Source organism: Eriocheir sinensis, chromosome 26 (genome assembly GCF_024679095.1).
Source record: "Eriocheir sinensis breed Jianghai 21 chromosome 26, ASM2467909v1, whole genome shotgun sequence".
NCBI classification, from domain to species: domain Eukaryota; kingdom Metazoa; phylum Arthropoda; class Malacostraca; order Decapoda; family Varunidae; genus Eriocheir; species Eriocheir sinensis.
The window spans coordinates 3,074,498-3,095,340 of NC_066534.1; the positions used below are offsets into that span (position 1 = coordinate 3,074,498).

At 40.6% G+C, this 20,843-nt stretch overlaps 1 protein-coding gene across 17 annotated transcripts in view; it reads right to left on the reverse strand.

Annotated features, from left to right (window-relative positions):
- The window catches only part of LOC127003706 (AT-rich interactive domain-containing protein 1B-like), a 202,630-nt gene that overhangs the window by 32,243 nt on the left and 149,544 nt on the right, over positions 1–20,843 (reverse strand). Inside the window, exon 5 of one of the 17 annotated variants that reach the window (XM_050870637.1) lies at positions 515–2,138. The exons of 15 other annotated variants lie outside the window; for them this stretch is intronic. In XM_050870637.1, the coding sequence (XP_050726594.1) occupies positions 2,094–2,138 (45 nt within the window). In that variant the 3' untranslated portion in view covers positions 515–2,093. Of the gene's footprint in view, positions 1–514; positions 2,139–20,843 lie in introns of those variants that run through there. One more of the 17 variants, XR_007757351.1, reaches the window with a different exon arrangement.

The window sequence follows — 20,843 nt, forward strand, 5'->3', positions numbered from 1 at the left end:
TCTCTCTCTCTCTCTCTCTCTCTCTCTCTCTCTCTCTCTCTCTCTCTCTCTCTCTTGCCATAGCCACAATGTTTGGAGGAAAACGTCTAGTGTGATAGTACATTTAAAGGTAGCGTGCGTGACGCCGATGGTAAGTAGACGTGACCTGTATATGTCAAAACAGCGCGAAACTCAGAGTGATAATGCACGAAAGTTGGGATGGTAAGAATTTAGGACTAACCGCGAAACTCGTGGATCACGAAACTCGGATATCGCGAAACTCAAGAGGGTAATATATATATATATATATATATATATATATATATATATATATATATATATATATATATATATATATATATATATATATATATATATATATATATATATATATATATATATATATATATATATATATATATATATATATATATATATATATATATATATATATATATATATATATATATATATATATATATATATATATATATATATATATATATATATATTCAGGTAACTCGATTTACGTGAGTATTGTGTCCTTGAATAGGTCGCATAAATCAAAAACAATGTAAATCCAACAAGAGGTTGGTTTCTATCAAAAAATAAATATTCACTTCATTCAGTGAAGAGAGAGAGAGAGAGAGAGAGAGAATATTCATATCACTGAAATATCCACTCAGGCACTCAGTATCAGCCTCACTCGTGTGAGGAAGAAATGAGGGACACCATGAGCGAATGGATAGTATTGGTACCGGTACTGTACCGTATAGCTGGTACCGTTAGTACCGGTACTGGTACCGGTACCAGCCCACCCTTACTGTTGAGTAGCGTGGCAGCGTGGGTACTGTATTGTTGTTCAAGTGGCACACGGGAAGAACTGAGCTCAACTGTGTGGCCACGGCGCAGTGTGAGTCCAGTTGTGTGAGACATCTGGTGGCCACTCCATAAAATATCGCGTATAAGTGAAAAAAAACGTGTTAATTAAACATTTATTTGGATTTTGGACCCCGTGTTATTTAAAAAACGCGTAAGCCAAACTCGCGTAAATCGAGTTACCTGTATATATATATATATATATATATATATATATATATATATATATATATATATATATATATATATATATATATATATATATATATATATATATAAACAAGCAGTCCTCAAGTTATGATGTATGTGTCTTATGACCACTCAAACTTATGACGGACCTGACATAGCAAATTTCCCACCATGGATAGACCGCTTGCACTTAAAACAAGGCTGACATTTCAAATATCCCATCGAGGATAGAGCAGCTGTTCTTCAGTGTTGCCAGATGGTGAAAATTTTCACCAGATTGAGTAAATCTGATAAAATTTGAGGCGTAGTAAAAAAAATTAAGAATTTGGAACCAGGCAATAATTGGTGAAATATGGTGAAGGTATATTTAAATGATCATTTCAAAGTCTAAGATCACTATATTCATTATGAGCATCTGAAATATATTCAATTGGTCATCCCCCAAAAAATTAAATGGAACACTAAAGTGGCAACCATTTATTCAGATGATGCTGCAGTTGCAGAAACCAGGTACTGCTGGTGCAAGCCAACTGTGCTGTCTTTGTTTTGTTTGGGATAGAAAAGTAAGCAGAGTTTTGGTGGGCTAGAACACTGGGCAAAAGGATGTGGCAAGGTGTGAGGAACCGATCATGTGAGGACTGGCAAGGCGAGGTGCCATTATAAAGGCATTGGATATTTAAATTTTTCTTTCTTAAAATAAAATGGCCTATTCATGCAGCACTTCCAATGCAATACCATCAAGGCAAAATCTCCATGAATAGTTTCACGTCCACCCGAGTCACTCAAACCAGTAGCTGGGCCCTCTGGGTTGTAGAAAAATAGCAATGTGTGGTCAGTGGCATTGTACTTTAAGGTATAATAAATTTTGCTAAAAATATACTCTTGTATCATCTTTATCTGTTGCTGAAATCTGGTGAAATTTTCATGCCAGTCTGGTGAAGTTAACACATCACAATCTGTCAGTCTGATTTGTTTACACAGCTTTCCCGCGCTGCTACTCTTCACCTCTCCCGCCTTTTTCCTCTCACCCCAGCCCACCCAGCTTTTTATAATAATGACTGGGAAGACGAAGAGTCCAGGTACAAGTGGACCTGAAAAGGAGAAAAGAAAAGCGATTGATTTAGAGCTCAAAATGAAAGTTATTGTTCAAAATGAGAAAGGTAAATCTGTTTCTACCGTCTCACATGACGAGCTTGTCGCATTCCACCATATCAATCATTCTGAAGGATAAACACCACATTAGGGAAGCTGTAAAAGGTTTAGCACCCACGAAGTCTTCAGTTATTAGCAAAAAACAGCAAAGGCCTAGCCATGACGTACATAGTACACCACCTCAGTCCTCGCCCGACTACCATGCCATAGAAAGGCTGTTCTAGGGTAGATAGTGTTAGATTAGGTCAAGTTAGGTTAGATTTAGTTTTATTCTATTTTTACACCAAATATGTGTGATACGTTTCGCACTGTGCCATTGTTGTCCCTGGCAGCGGAGTAGGTGATGAGGGGAACGGGTTAATTACCATATTTTGTGGCGCATAACGCGCACCTTTTTCACTTAAAAAATGCCAGAAAGTTACCCCTGTGCAGTATATGCCAAAGATACAAATTTTGATTGATTTTGTCTGCCTCTTTTTGCCATAATTTTGAAGTTTGCGTGGGGTTTTATGGATTAGCATGACTTCTAGGCTGCCATTCAACTTCTCCGTGCCCTTCTCAGTGTTTCCGTGACCGTGACAATGGCAGGAGAGTTTTTCATATCTTCCACGTCTGATTCGGCGCCTGAGTGTCACAGCCAGTGACAGACTCCTCATAAGCCTCCTCTTGCTCCCAAAAGAGCTCTTAGTGTGAGCGCAATGGGAGAGAGCTGAAACTGACTTATTCAAAGTTCGAAAGTGGTGTTAGTGGTGAAGACAGTGACATCAACAGCCTTGAACTCCAACCCCTTGTCTTATCAGAAAAACTGAGCCCCGTTATTGTGCAACCTCAGTTTGGTGGCCATCCTGTAGATCAATCTCATTATGGTGGTAGTGGAAGTGATACTCAGGTCCCTGAGGATGCATCCCAGCACCCTTCAATTTTATCAAGTTAAGAATATGAGGGTAATGAAGGGGGTTTGTAGCGGGTTCGAGTGCGTGGAGGGGGAGGGCAGCTGCCAACCACAACCTATGCAGCGCTGCAAACACAGGCTTGCTCTGTCCTAAAAGTTACTGCGCTTCATCACATCACCACAGAAACACCACATGACATAGAGACTTCGGGTTTGAGGTGGAAGGAAGGAAGGAAGGACAGCAGGAAGGACGGATTAAGAGAATATTCATAAATTTAAAGCTACTAGCTTAGGCAGAGCCATGAAACCATACCTGGGCACTTCCGCACCTCGGTCCGGACCTCCGCTCCTCCGCACCTGCGGACCGCCAAACGAGGTGCGGAAGCCCGGAAGTGCGGAACGTTTTCAAAAGTGCGGAAGTAACAGGTGCGGACAGGCGAAATTTTGGGTCCAGACTTCCGCACCTGAGATTTTCAAAGATAAAAAAACGAAGACGACAAACAGTCCGCGGCATTACTTTCGCGCGTTTTGGCGGGCTATGTGCTACCAGCTGATCACTGTGTCAATTTTCTTTTTCTTTTCAGAATCTTTTGACATTTAGTGATTCACTGCGATTGTTTAGTGTTTAGTGTTTACAAATAAACACTCCTAGCATACCATCACTAACCGTATCGTTGGCAACACTGCCACCGCCGCCGACACCAAAACAGCGCGCGTATGTATAATATGCCTTTTCACTACCTTTACCACTTTTTTTTCCTTTTAATTTTTTCTGCCTTCATATTATGGTTAAGGAATAAGGTATAATATGGAGGCGTAATATCGTATTTTGGAGGCGTGTAGTGAATCTCCACAATTACCAACAAAAATTTCAGGAAATTATACATCATCAGTCTTGCTTAACCATACCTATTTCTGAGCATTTTAAGCAATGAATATTTCTTTCCAAAATTGCTGCCTTAAAATTTAGGGTACGTGATATACGCCGGAGCGCATTATACGCCACAAAATATGGTAATCAAGGGTCTCTCCCAGTGATGAGAAGGCTCAGCATGGGTGTGATGATAAATGAGATGAGAAAGGGAAGTGAAACCCATAGTTTCGTCCCCTAGATTAGCTTACTTTTTTCATCAGGATCACCTAAGACAGCGGTTCCCAGAGTGTGGTGTGCACACCCCTGGGGGTGTGTGAGCTGATCACTAAGGGTGCATAAGAAAAAAAATAATGTAATGATGGATTTTGTCATTGAAATTTCAAACACATCATTAACTGCCATCATTTTAAAACTAAAGTATGCTGTACATTTCAGCGGAGTTGTCTGCTCTTTGTCTGAAACTTACCCAGACTCTGAGCACATTCATCCACCAACAGGTACATTTTCGTTCAATTTTGATAGCCATCGCTCAGAGCCTCATGCTTTGCGAGCACAAAATTCGTAAAGAATGGACAAAATTTAAGGAAATCAACGAGACCTTAGTACTGCTCGAATCTTAGCGGGGGTGCGTGGACTCGGTCAAAGCCTGGGAGGTGGTGCATGGCCTGATAAGTTTCGGAACCGCTGACCTATGAGAATGACAAATTAAAGACTACACAATGTCCACTGAGTGACTCCCAACTGCAGTTCAAGTAAAATCCCACGCAGCCACATGAATAAAGAAAAATATTTCATGTCTATTTTCACAGTTGTTTCAATCTCAACACACTTTCCTGTAGCTTTCTGGGAGCTTTTAAAGTAAGTTAAAAATATATCAGACGACAGAATAGCATTTGGGTAAGTAGGAAACAAATTGTCAGTGCTTGAATAACACCAATATTTACCCAGTTGTCTTAGTCGTATTGTGGTTATTTTATCATTTGCCTGACAAAAGAGGTCTCAAAACACTATAGCAAACTTAAAATCAACTTGAGAATAAGAAATGGCAGAAAAAATACGAAGAAAAAGAAGCAGCAATAAAGAAAATACAATATACAGTCGTCCCTCAAATAGTACGGATTCGGTTTTATACGGATTGTCATGGAAGATTTTTTTTTTAGGATTTTTAAATTTCCCGCTCGTCGCACCAAGTAGCCCTGGCACGAGTGGCAACACTGTTCTACCAAAACACCTGCTGAAAGCACCCCAATGCATTCGAGATAGGTGTTCACCTTGAAGAAGAATTCAGATTTAGGAAAAGTTATGTTTTGGGATGAGTTATGTTGCCGTAGGGAAAGCATACCACGTGAATGAGAGAAGTTTTCGCTGTATCTATCATCTTGGGTTTTGGTCTTAGTTCGGGAGGTAGTTGTCCCTTTCGGTCCCAACTACAGCCTTTGAAACGGCTTACTCCCTCAGGGCCAACACCCTGAAAATCATAGTGAAAAAGAAATTCTTGCCACAGTAACTGCCAGTGCTCCAAGAGTGCTGCAAGAATGGAAATAAAGGCCGTCCTTTTACTAAGCCTCGTCGTTGCTATGGTAACGGAATCTCACTCGCAGCAAAATGATGTACGCTGATCTTCCTGGCGACGTTTAACATGCATTACTAGCTGTCCTGACTGATGAACTCCTTACAACAGAAGATGAAAAGGAAGCTGCAGTGGTTATGGTGGCACAAAGAGGTGAAATGCAATGGAAACACTTATATGTGTTTGTTTGGGCCGCCATATTTGCCGATGACGTCATCACAGTACGAAGGCTCTCAAAGCCGGGAGCCAGCGGATGTGCCGAGTTGGCAACTCATGCTGCCGCATCACACGTCTGAGATCACTCGGGACGTTCTGAGAGTCCCAATTCCCTCTCTCAAATGCAGCCCAGGAGTGTTTTTAAGGGGGGCACTAATTTTATACGAATTTTCGAATAGTACGGGGATCCTGGGTCCTTAACCCCAGTACTATTTGAGGGACGACTGTGTGTGTGTGTGTGTGTGTGTGTGTGTGTGTGTATATATATATATATATATATATTTATATATATATATATATATATATATATATATATATATATATATATATATTTATATATATATATATATATATATATATATATATATATATATATATATATATATATATATATATATATATATATATATATATATATATATATATATATATATATATATATATATATATATATATATATATATATATATATATATATATATATATATATATATATAGTATAACCTATATATATATATATTATTGGCCCTGTTTACGCACTTTTCAAACGCTAGCACACTCTCACGGGCGAAAACAGGGCCAATAATAAAATACATATGGTGTCCAAATCCCCTGTTGGGTCTATCTATCACTTCCATCTTCTGTGCTATGGTCATCATCAGGTTCTTCCGAGGTTTAGGCTTTGATGACGCTATGCAGCATGATGGTGGTGCAAAGGAGAGACAGAAAACATTGAATAATCACAGTCACCACGAGACCAGGAGAGGCGATCGGGCAATGGCGGGAAACGACATGTTGTGTACGTTGGTAGTGTTCTTCACTGGCGGCAGAGGGTGCGCAGGTGGTAAACAGCTGTAGCTCACCAGCTGGTTTCAAGGCTTCATCACCACCTTCACTTTTGTCACCACTACAACTATCACCACCACCACCACCTGCATCACCACCATCGCCACTTTCATCACCTCATAACTCATAACAAGTCATTACTAGTACACTCACATACCTACTGTAGTAAATATTATTTTTGCTGCCCATTTATTGAATTGTGATTATATACTTTGAGGAATTGTAAGTTTATAATGAATCTCTCAGAGCGGGCCATGAGCCGGCTGCATAACATACAAGGAGGTGATGTCTCTGTACTGACAAAAAATGGGAAGGGGGCATAGCTGGGCACGATAACAGAAAACCTTATTCCCGATAACCGATAACTGGTAATGGAAAACCTTATCGGTGATAACCGATATTCGTTAACTGGAGACACAAATATAGGCGATAACCGATACCCGATGTTAATCCACAATTCTGATACTAGGTAGCGATAAGTCCGATAGGCGAAAATGATACTATATTGATATTTCAAATAAAAAAACATAGATGAGTTCAAAATTTCATTATCTGTATTTTAGAAAACTTACAAAACCTGAGAACCACGCGTTGACACATACATACGGACGATAATACTAGAAATGCCTGAACCCATGTTCAAGGTGTTGTGTTATTTGGCTTCCCCACCGTCAACGCTTTTGTTTACAAACACTGGTCTCTCGTGAACTGCACATGCTCAGACCAGCAAGCGTCAACCTGTACAGTCTCACAAAGCTTTTTAACTGTAATTAAGAGTTGCTGGAAGGCATACAGTACCACTGCCACCATCCCCGCTGTTTCTAGAACGACACTCTGTACGAGTTGTATTTATATATACAGAGTATCGTTCTAGAAACAGCGAGGATGGTGGTACTGTATTTCTGATTCAGCCTTCCAGCAACTACTCTTAATGTGTTAAAAAGCTTTGTGAGACTGTACAGGGCTACGCTTACTGGTCTGAACATGCGTAGTTCACGAGAGACCAGTGTTTGTAAACAAAAAGCGCCAGCTTTTGACGATGGGACACCAAATAACACAACACCGAGTGTCTTCAATACCATGGCATGCTCACAAACGCATATGGAATATCAAATTTGAGGCAGTGAATAATCATTTTTTGGGCAAAGCTAAATGATTTTTCTCTTTGATATATTGATTTTTGAGTAACATAAAAAATAACCTAGTGTTTTCATGTTCATGATCGAAGTATGAAATCTCTTCACCAAAGATAATTTCATACCCCGAAGTTTTTTCATACAACACCGGGCACCTGGGCCACGCATGCGCAGTAGGGAGTAGACAATGTTTTTTTATTTTGAGAGGCGGAAAAAAGTAGCGATTATCGCTAGTTTGGTTACAAAAGTAACGGAGATATCGATATATATTTGAATAAGTAGCGGATGGCCGATAACCTGATTTTGTTATCAGCGATAAAGTATCGCGATAACTTATCGCGATAATGCCCAGCTATGGAAGGGGGGTGCAAAATTATGCTCCGCCCCGGGTACCAAATACTCTAGGAACGCCTCTGGCTGTGGAACCACAGTTCAAAAAAAAAAATTTCTCCAATCTATGAAAATTGTAGAACTCCTGGTGTTGTTTTCCTCTTTTTCTTCTTTCGACCTGTAATGCATGGCAGCGACGGTGAAAAGTAATAGTGGAAAATAGCAAAAGGGCATAGAAAAGCAAAATCAGGGAAAGAAAAGATCAGAAAAACACATAAATTCAGGGTAAAGTGTATAACTGCGCACTGTGAGGTAACTAAGTGCATGTTATGAAGTATAAAAGTGTGGAGAAGGATGACCTAAGAAGCAATACAAAGTGCTATAGGTCAAAAGACAAAGAAGAAGAAGGTCCACTGCACTGGCCGGTGTCACGAGAAATATTTCCTCGCTGAAATTAGGGATTCTGCTGTCCACCACGCATGCACGCTGTGGGAATACACAGCATTAAAAGTATTAATTTGCCTGGTTTTTTTCTAGTTTGTCCACTTGTGATTTTTGTGAACAGTGAGGGAAATATGGAAACAGTAAGCAAGTTGAACCTCTCTGCGAGCTATTTTGCATCTGCGGTGGTGGGTTTACGTACAATAGGCATTGAAAAGTCAATCGTGATGTTAGTGATTTAATGATTTATGACAGAAAGAGTTAGCAGACTATTTCATAACACAGAAAACTACCAGAAAATATAGGTTTGTCCATTTGTCCCATGGGTGACCGCAAGCGACCGCCCTTACTTTAGCAGACGACACCACGTGGATCACAAGCGTGTTTTCAGAACTGCCAGCCAATTGTAAGGCAGCCGCCTTAAACTGCGGCTTCAAAATGATCTGTTCTCACTTCCCATTTTCTTCCTATTACCAAGGTACATATTTTGAGATAACAAGGGGGTAAAGTTGAAAAATTGAGATAACAAGGGAGTATTACAGTAAAGTCACATCTCGCTCAATCTCATCTCAATATTTCGCATCTCGATTGCACCATCAAGAAGTCACCTTTGCACCACCATCATACTAATCCATTAATCTGTTGTACAGTTAATTAGTAATTTAACGTGTTTCCTGCCAGCAGACCATTTTTTTTTTCTGGCAGGGGGGGGGGTTTGGGCCATGACCGACCATATGTATTTTTACCCATAGGTTATTAAGTTCGCCATTTGCACACATTCAGACCGCCCTATATGTGCAAATGGTGAGGTTTTACTGTATGTATGTATATATATATATATATATATATATATATATATATATATATATATATATATATATATATATATATATATATATATATATATATATAAAACGCATAAAGCGCCATCTGGCCAAAAATGCGATTTTGTGGTATAACACTATTTTGACCCTTCCTTTATAAGCGAGGAATGTCGGTTTGTACAAAACTGCAGTGGAAATAGGCCTGGGAGTCCTTCAAAATAACCCTACATTATCACCTACAGTTGAAAGTGAGATAAGAAAGCAGTAGTGGCGAAAATGTACAGAGCGCCAATAGCATCACTGCAAACGTGCAAGCTTTTCCGTCTAGCGTAGTGCAAACTCTTAGCATTTATTGTTTATTAGTATATTTTACGTTTGTAACTTCCTTCATGTTCGGATTATTATGAATATCATGAACTGTGTATGACATATTAAAAAGTTAATTAATATTGCACATCATGGATGTTTTTGAAAAACCTACTTTTTCGGACCTATATAGATATTTTTTTTTTATAACTGAGTACATGCCAATATTCTACATACCTTAACCTTCCTTTTGGTCTTTGATTGAAGTGTCCACCTTAAAACCAATGAAGTTATGATAATTTAAACATTGCAAAACTTTAAGCGATTTCCGCATTTAAAAAATGGCGCTTTATGCGTTTTTGCTCATACGGCCTCATATATATATATACAGATATATATATATATATATATATATATATATATATATATATATATATATATATATATATATATATATATATATATATATATATATATATAAGAACATAAGAACATAAGAACGCAGGAGTCTGCAAGAGGCCGGTAGGCCTGTACGAGGCAGCTCCACAGTAGAGCCCCACTTAGCGCGAGATCAATTAGCGCGAACTGCAATTAGCGCGAGCCACCATCTACCAAGAAAAAAATTAATTAGCGCGAAAGCCTCAGTTAGCGCGAGCAGTCACCACGACTGAATTTTGAAAATTGCGCCAAGCTGCCATGATGCGCGGCACAAGCCGCGAGAGCCCTTACTTTAGCAAACGATGCCATGTCGATACAGGGCAAGTGCTTTATTTATATTGTGGATGTGGATACGAGCAACTGACCTTGGCCGTGTGTGATGCACACCCGGAAAATTAGGATTTGATGGTTGTCCAAGCTGCTGCCAACACGGTGGGAAGAAAAGGGCCCAGTGTGACACCACATTACGGTGAACCGACAACTCGCTCCCGGATGGGCGCACGGGCGTTGCCAGCAGCCACAGCAGTTAGAAGAAAATGGCCAGTGTGATACTGCCTTAAGGCAGTGAGGCCGCTGACCGGGTGAGCGCAGGCTATGACGTCATCGGACTCCCAGCGAATCACAAGCGTGTTTTCAGAGCTCAGCCAATCGTAGGTTTTTTTTTTTTTTTTTATGTGAGTGATTATTTTGAGTAATTATCAAACCCAAAAGTCAGACCCACATGTGCACCAAATAATTTTTTTCATATTGGTTACTTTATTGAATTAGCGCGAATTCAGTTAGTGCGACCACGTTCATCCACCTAATTCTTGCGCTAAATGGGGCTCTGATATATATACACACACACACACACCTATATATATATATATATATATATATATATATATATATATATATATATATATATATATATATATATATATATATATATATATATATATATATATATATATACTCAGGTAACTCAATTTACGCGTTTGGTTTACGCGTTTTTTAAATAACGCGGGGTCCAAAATCCAAATAAATGTTTATTTTACATGTTTTTTCACTTATACGCGATATTTTATGGAGTGGCCACCAGATGTCTCACGGAATTGGACTCACACGGCGCCGCGGCCACACAGCTGAGCTCAGTTCTTCCCGCACACCACTTGAACAACAATACAGTACCCACACTGTCACACTACTCAACAATAGGGGTGGGCAGGTACCGGTACCAGTACTGGTACTAACGGTACCAGCTATACGGTACGGTACCGGTACCAGACTGCTCGGTAGCGGTACCAATACTAGCCAGTCGCTCATGGTGTCCCTCATTTCTTCCTCACACGAGTGAGGCTGAGACTGAGTGCCTGAGTGGATATCTCGGTGATATGGATATTCTCTCTCTCTCTCTCTCTCTCTCTCTCTCTCTCTCTCCACTGAATGAAGCGAATATTTATTTTTCGATAGAAACCTACCTCTTGTTTGATTTACATTGTTTTTGATTTACGCGACCTCTTCAAGGACACAATAATCGCGTAAATCGAGTTACCTGTATACTTACAGACATATATATATATATATATATATATATATATATATATATATATATATATATATATATATATATATATGGTGAACCCTCGATATAACGGACCCACTTATAATGGATTTTGAATATAACGGACAAGGTCAGACGGTCAGAAATCCACGGGGACCAACCGAGAATAGTTTTTGAACCACCCACTTTCGGTAACTACAATAGCATCTGCTAGCCACTTGCCCCTCCTCCCTTTACTTGCTGCCCCATCCTTCAGTTACTGTAGTCTTATTCAGGCAACCTGATGATATATCTTCCTTCTTGTGGTGTCCATTCAAATGAAAAATGTATTTATACCACAAGAAAGTCGTATGCATCAATCCAGGTGGTAAATGTATATTGAAAATAGACAAGTGTTTGTGAATGTCGGCACTGATAAAGGTTTAGGTGGTAGAGGGGGGCTAAGCCCCCAGTTAGGTAGGTTAGGGTAAGTTATGTTTGGTTAGTAAAGTTATTCGGCACTCGGTGTGGGGTGTGGAAATACACAGTGCGGGATGGGACATTTGCGGCGGCTGGCCGGTGTCGCAAGAAATATTTCCTCGCAGAAATAAGTCACTCTGTTGTCCACCATGCGTGCTCACTGGGGAAATACATGGCAGGGAAAACATTAATTTGTCTTGTTTTGTTCCACTTTGTCCACTTGTCTCTGTAAACGGTGAGTGAAACAAAGGATCAGTAAGCAAGTTGAACATCTTTCTCTGTGAGTTATTTTGCGGCTGCAGCTGCGTGCTGTGGCAGGTTTACAACAGGCATTGAAAAGTCAATCATTTAATGATTTGTGACAGAAACAGTTATCGGATTATTTCATAACACACCGAAAACTACAATAAAGAAATTGTTGTCTGCCAGTACGAGATTGGCGCACTTGTAAAATTTTGCCCATTCCCGTAGCAATACCACCCCATCGCATGACTGCACTGTCAACCTGGCAGGTTTAGTGCCTTGCAGTCCATTGCCAAGTGTGCTATGCAGCTATACAAACAACGTGCACACAGCATACAGAATAAAAAATATATATACCTACGTTCATTAGGTTAATTGGCATTATTTTACATTTTTATTTTTATTTTCGCCACTTATAACGGACTTTCGGCATTAACGAACTACGTTCCCCCCCAATTAGTCTGTTATATCAAGGGTTTACTGTATGTATATATATATATATATATATATATATATATATATATATATATATATATATATATATATATATATATATATATATATATATATATATTTATACAGTACCCTCTCGAGTTTCACGCAATCCGAGTTTCGCGATCCTCGAGTTTAGCGCTTAGTCCTAAATTCTTACCATCACGACTTTTGCACATTACCGCCACGAATTTCGCGCTCCTTTGACATGTATGGGTCACGTCTACCTACCATTGGCGTCAGGCGTGCTGCCTTAAAAGGCGGTGTCCAACCATTGGGGTTATGGGCAACCGCGGTTACCCGTATGCCCAGCCGGGAGTGAGTTGTTGGTTGTCCGTATGAATGGAAAATGGTTGTGAGTACAAGCGTGAGTACTGAATGGCTGCATGTAAACAAACAGAAGACGGCAGTGGGTGAAGAGTGAGGAGCAGTGGAAGGTGGCCCACCAAGAGACTCATAAAATGGACTGGCAGAGCTGCTTTGCTTACTACTTGATTAACAAGATAAGAGAACACCCCGTGCTGGGAAACCACAGTCCAAAAAACTTTTTTCTCGAGTCTATAAAATTTGTAGATCTCCCAGTGATGTTTTCCTCTTCTTCTTCTTCTTTTGACCTGTAATGCATGTCAGCGACGGTGAAAAGTAACAGTGGAAAATAGCAAAAGGGCATAGAAAACCCAAATCAGGGAAAGAAAAGAACAGAAAAACACCTAAGTTCAGGGTGAAGTGTATAAGTGCGCACTGTGAAGTAAACAAGGGCCGCTTTCACAGTCACTGTTTGTTTTGATCGTTACCAATGGCGGCGATCGACGCTATAGTTTTCCATGTGAAATTGGCCTATGGGGTAGTGGTGGCTGCGGAGAAAGCGACAGGTGTTGAGAGTGTGTGGTAAGGTGCAGGGCGAGGCTAACCCAGCAGCCGCCACGAGGTGCCGTTGTAAAGGCAATACCTCCGACACCATCACATCACACCACTACCCATCGGCCAGTTTCTCGTGGAAATACTAGAGCGGCGATCCCCGCCGTTGGTAACGATCAATACAAACAAAATGACTGTGAAATCGGCCCTAAGTGCATGTTGTGAAGTATAAATGTGTGGAGAAGGAGGACCTAAGAAGTGATACAAAGCATTACAGGTCAAAAGAAGAAGAAGAAGGTCCACTACACTGGCCGGTGTTGCAAGAAATATCTTCCTGCTAAAATTAGTCATTCTGCTGTCCACCACGCATGTGCGCTGTGGGAATACACAGCATTAAATGTGTTAATTTGCCTGGATTTGTTCTTTTTTGTCCGCTTGTGGTCTTTGTGAGCGGTGAGGGAAATATGGAAGCAGTAAGCAAGTTGAACCTCTCTGCGAGCTATTTTGCGATTGCGGTGGCAGTTTACGTTCAATAGGCATTGAAAAGTCAATCATGATGTTAGTGATTTGATGATATATAACAGAAAGAGTTAGCATATTATACCATAACACAGAAAACTACCAGAAGCAATAGTTTTGTCCAACTGTACCATGGGTGACTGTGAGCGACTGCCCTTACTTTAGCAGACGACACCACGTGGATCACAAGCGTGTATTCAGAACTGCCAGCCAATCGTAAGGCAGCCGCCTTCAACTGCGGCTTCAGAACAACCTGTTCTCGCTTCCCATTTTCTGCCTATTACCAAGATTATGTATTTTGAGAGAACAAGAGAGTAAAGTCGAAAAAATTGTGATAACAAGGGAGTCAAGTCGATTTTTTTTTTTTTTTTTTTCCACGGGCCGGAACTGATAAGCGCTTTTTCATGTATTTCAATACTTCTAGTTTCGCGATCCTTGAGTTTAGCGCTATACCTTCGGAATGAGGCAAGTGCAAAACTCAGGCGGGTACTGTGTGTATATATATATATATATATATATATATATATATATATATATATATATATATATATATATATATATATATATATATATATATACACAGTACCCTCTCAAGTTTCATGCCTGCTTCGTTCTGAAGGTATAGCGTTAAACTCTCGGATTGCGAAACTCGGGGTATTGAAAACACTGAAAAAGCGCTTATTGGTTCTGGCCCGTGGAGAAGCTGACTTTTTCCCTCCACTTTACTCCCTTGTTATCACAAAATGCGTACCTTGGAAAAAGGAAAAAAATGTGAAAAGAGAATGGGTCATTTTGAAGCTGCAGCTGAAGGTGGCTGGCTGGCTGCCTGATGATTGGCTGACAGCTCTGAAAACATGCTTGTGATTCGCCGAGTCTGATGACGTCATCGCCAGCGCCCATCCGATTAGCAGCCTCAAACTACGACAAAACGAAAGCTTTGTGAATCTGATCAACGTTGATAGTTAAATCAATAGTTTGTAGTTTTTACCGCAGGTAACTTGCACCCATCTCTGTGAACATGATCACCCAACCGCTAGTTTCTCGGGAATTTTGTACAGAGATTCAAAGTCCGTATTCACAACGTAAACAAAGCAGTCGCCCTGTATCGATTAGACAGTAAACAAAGCAGCTCTGCCAGTCCACTTAACGAGTTTCTTGGTTGGCCATTTCCAATGCTCCTCACTCCTCAGCCACTGCCATCATCTGTTTGTTCACATACAGCAGCACGGTTGCTCATACTGCCTACCGTTTTCCATCCGTACAGACAACCGACAACTCACTCCCGGTTGGGAGCATGGGCAACCGCGGTTGCCAAAAGCCCCAACGGTTGAAGGAAAACGACCAATGTGCCACTGCCTTGAGGAATCACGCGTGATGCTGATGGTAAGTAGACATGACCCGTACATGTCAAAATAGTACGAAACTCAGGGCGAGAATGTGCGAAAGTCGGGATGGTAAGAATTTAGGATTGAGCGCGAAACTCGGGAGGGTACTGTGTATATATATATATATATATATATATATATATATATATATATATATATATATATCCAGAAGAGCTGTGGTGGAGAGCCCCACACATGAGATGCATACCTCACACGAGGGCGGACAAGGCCCCTGTATATGGACATGAACTGTGCAGGGAGAAGAGTCAAGGTCGTGGGCACGAGAGCAGTGATGTCGCTATGCACGTGCAGCGCAACATAACATCAATTTTGGAAATTTAGATATATATATATATATATATATATATATATATATATATATATATATATATATATATATATATATATATAAGAACGTAGGAGTCTGCAAGAGCCCGGTAGGCTTGTACAAGGCAGCTCCTTTGAACCTAAGCTCCCGTGTATCTAGCCCCACCTAATATCGCTGTCCATGAATTTATCTAATCTATTTTTGAATGTGACAATTGTATTGGCACTCACCACGTGACTGCTAAGCCTATTCCACTCATCCACCACCCTGTTAGTAAACCAATTTTTGCCTATGTCCCTGTTGAATCTGAATTTATCCAGTTTAAACCCATTACTTCGTGTCCTACCCGGTTCTCTTACTAGCAAAACCTTATGAATATCCCCCTTATTAAAGCCCTTCATCCATTTATTAACCTCGATCATGTCTCCATGCACCCTTCGCCTTTCTAGAGAATGCAAGTTTAACTGTTTGAGTCTTTCCTCGCATAGCAAATTTCTCAACTCCTGAATCATCTTAGTCATCCTCCTCTGCACCGATTCTAACATTTTGATATCCATTCTATAGTAAGGTGACCAGAACTGAACCACATAGTCAAGATGAGGTCTAACTAATGCTAAATATAGTTTGAGGAAGACTTGGGCGCTTCTGTTGCTTACGTTCCTCGAAATAAATCCCAGTACCCTATTTGCTCGATTTCTAGCTTGAATGCAATGTGCCCTTGGACGGAGATCAGAGCTCACTAATACCCCTAAATCTCTCTCGCACCCAGACCTGCTTATGAGTGTCATTTAAGCAATAGTTATGAGAGGGGTTGTTCCTACCTACACTCAGAATGCTGCACTTCCCTACATTGAACTCCATCTGCCATTTATCCGCCCAGTCATACAATCTGTTTAGTTCACCTTGGAGAATACTAACGTCCTGATCCAATTCAATTACTCTACCGATCTTGGTATCATCTGCAAACTTACTGACATCAATACTAATTCCTGTATCTAAGTCATTGATATAAATAATAAACAAAAGTGGACCTAATACCGAACCTTGTGGGACCCCACTCATAACACATCCCCAGTCAGATCTTTTACCATTGATTTGCACTCTTTGCTTCCTATTGCTACGCCACGCCTTGACCCAGTTCAAAACTTTACCCTCTACTCCGTGAGCCTGTAATTTAAGCAACAGTCGTTGGTGAGGAACTTTGTCAAAAACTTTACTAAAATCAAGATAGATTACATCATAATTTTCATCTCTGTCTACCGCCTCAAATACTTTATTGTAGAAGGACAAGAGATTGGTGAGGCATGACCTACCTTTTGTGAACCCATGCTGCGAGTCATGAATTAAGCTATGTTTCTCTAGATGCTCCCGAATGTTCCTGGCTATTATGAACTCCTGCATCTTGCCTATAATCGATGTTAAGCTAATTGGCCAATATATGTATATATATATATATATATATATATATATATATATATATATATATATATATATATATATATATATATATATATATATATATATATATATATATATATATATATATATATATATATATATATATATATATATATATATATATATATATATATATATATATATATATATATATATATATATATATATATATATATATATATATATATATATATATATATATATATATATATATATATATATATATATATATATATATACAGTCGTCCCTCAAATAGTACGGTTTCCAATAGTACGGTTTCAGTTTTATACGGATTGTCAGCATATTTTTTTAGGATTTTTAAATTTCCCGCTTGTTGCACCAGGTAGCCATGGCGTAAGTGGCAACACTGTTCTACCAGACTGCCTCCCATGCACATCCCCGCAGTCCGTGTGTGTGCACAACATCAGGAACACTGTTCTGCCAGATTGAAACCTATACGGTTTCCCTAAGTCTGTGTGTTTGCACAACCTCAGCTATGCTTCTCCATTACCACATAACATGAACATGGGACCCAAGAGATAAGCCAAAACACCTACTGAATGTACCTCAAAGCGTTCGAGTAAGCTATTCACCTTGCAAAAGAATTCAGATTTAGAAAAAGTTACGTTTTGGTATGAGTTGAGTTGCGGTAGGGAGAGCTTACCATGTGATTCCGGGTCCCGCCTGGCTCAGCTTCTACTCGCCGGCCAAAGTTGCCAGTTATGCATTTTCTGCTGTAGTGTTACCACGCTGGGCAACGGAGCCATCCTGGCAGCGCTCCCTACCACATTGTCAGCGAGCGAGCCGTGTCATACACTCACACTCTCTCCTACTCTCTACCACAGTTTCTATTGCTCTCTAATTCATACTTGAAATAAGATACGAAACGGTAATTGTGGAGATTGACTCTGCGCCTCCAAAATACGACATTACGCCTCCATATTATATAGTTAAGGGAAGCATATTTAAATTACTCCAACCGAATTTTAAATATCCTGACCTCTAACGGGGGAGCTTCGCCCCCTTTGACACCCCTGTCGTGGTAACACTACACTGTGACTGCAGCAGAAAATGCATAACTGGCAACTTGGGCCCGTGGGTAACAGCTGAGCCAGGCGGGACTCGGATTCCGTAGGAGTGCCCAGGAGTGTTTCTAGGGGGGGCACTAATTTTATACAGATTTTCGAATAGTACGGGGGTCCTGGGTCCCTAACCCCCGTACTATTTGAGGGATGACTGTACATATATATATATATATATATATATATATATATATATATATATATATATATATATATATATATATATATATATATATATATATATACACAGTCGTCCCTCAAATAGTACGGTTTCCAACAGTACGGTTTTGGTTTTATACGGATTGTCATGGAAGAATTTTTTTAGGATTTTTAAATTTCCTGCTCATCGCACAAAGCAACCATGGCGTGAGTGGCAACACTGCTCCACCAAAACACCTGTTGAAAGCACCCCAAAGTGTTCGAGAAAGGTGTTCACCTTGCAGAAGAATTCAGATTTAGGAGGAGTTACGTTTTGGGATGAGTTACGTTGAGGTAAGGAGGGCATACCACGTGAATGAGAGCAGTGTTTGCTGAATCTATCATAGTGTAAAATAAATTCTTGACGCAGTAACTGCCAGTGCTCCAAGAGTGCTGCAAGAGTGGAGATAAAGGCCATCCTTTTCTGTTTGTTCATAAATTAACCTATTATAAACACATACATAGGCATTTTCTTACCTTAACCCTTTCATTGCTAAGCGCTTGCAACGAGACTATCTCCTCAGGCGCGCTAGGGCACCCCAGCGGGGGAAGGGGATCTCTTTTAACCGCTGTATCTCAAAAACTATTCATCACAGCTACAAAACAAAAATACCATTGGAAAGAGGAGGCCGAGATCTATAAGATTTGGTTATGTAAGCTTCTCCTGCGAACGTACAGGCACGTTCAGGGGGTGTTTTTTGCTGTGAGTGCGACTGGCGCTCACAGCAAGCTTTTAGCACCACCAGTAAGTGACGATAGTGCTCGCTATTTTAGCCTCTGTATCTCAAAAACTATTCATCACAGCTAAAAAACAAAAACACCATTGGAAAGAGGAGGCCAAGATCTATACGATTCGGTAATGTAAGCCTCTCCTGCGAAAGTACAGGCACGTTCAGGGGGTGTTGCCTTTGAAGACGTACGTTTATACGTGCGCGACGGTCAGCCGTACAGCAACTACTGTAGATCTCTTGATGATGGGGTGCTGGCAGGGCGATATTGCCAACTGCAAAATTTACAACTATTTGTTCAAAATATCGGTTATGTGATAGGTGAAGCTATGCAAAAATGTCGCTATATTGGAAAACAACATCCACCAGTTGCTCATCCGTATATTTTTCGCGCTGGGCTGACATGATTTTCCACCAAATTTAGTGGAGAACCCACTCAATTGGCAATCGTGTGTTGTGAGAAATATTGTTGGAACACTCTCATATGCGGGAGATTTGAGTGCGGCTGGAGCTCGCAGCGAGAGTTTAGCACCACCAGCAAATACGCCTAACGCTCGCTGCGAGCGTTTAGCCATGCAAGGGTTAAACAAGAAATTGGTGGGAACTTTAAATAATCTCACCTCATATGGGGGCTTCGCCCTCCTCGATCCCCCCATTGTGGTAACACTGCACTGTGACTGCAGCAGAAAATACATAACTGGCAACCTGGGCCCGTGGGTAACAGCTGAGCCAGGTGGGACCCGGATTCCATAGATGTACCCAGGAGTGTTTCTAGGGGGAGCACTAATTTTATATGGGTTTTCAAATAGTACGAGGGTCCTGGGTCCCTAACTCCGTATACAGTACCCTCTCGAGTTTCACACTGTCCGAGTTTCGCGATCCACAAGTTTCGCGGTTAGTCCTAAACTCTTACCATCCCGACTTTCACGCATTATCACCCGAGTTTCGCGCTGCTTTGACACATATGGGTCACGTCTACTTACCATCGGCGTCACGCACGCTACCTTTAAAGGTAGTATGACACTGGACATATTCCTCCAAACATTGTGGCTATGGCAAGAGAGAGAGAGAGAGAGAGAGAGAGAGAGAGAGAGAGAGAGAGAGAGAGAACGGGAAGAGAGAACGTATCATTTTGAAGCCGCAGTTGAAGGCGGCTGCCTTACAATTGGCTGACAGTTCTGAAAACGCACTTATGATTCGCTGGGAGTACAATGACGTCATCGCCGACGCTCACCCTATCAGTGGCTCCCCTGCCTTAAGGCAGTGTCACAATGGCCGTTTTCGTCCAACCGTTGGGGCTATGGGCAATGCCTGTACGCCCAACCAGGTGCGAGTTCACGGCTATCCGTAAGCTGGTGTCACACAGGGCTTTTTTCTTCCCACCGCGTTGGCACCAGCTAGGGCAACCGGCAACTCCAACTTTTCCTGGTGTGCGTCACACACGGCCAAGGTCGGTTGCCCGTATCCACATCCACAA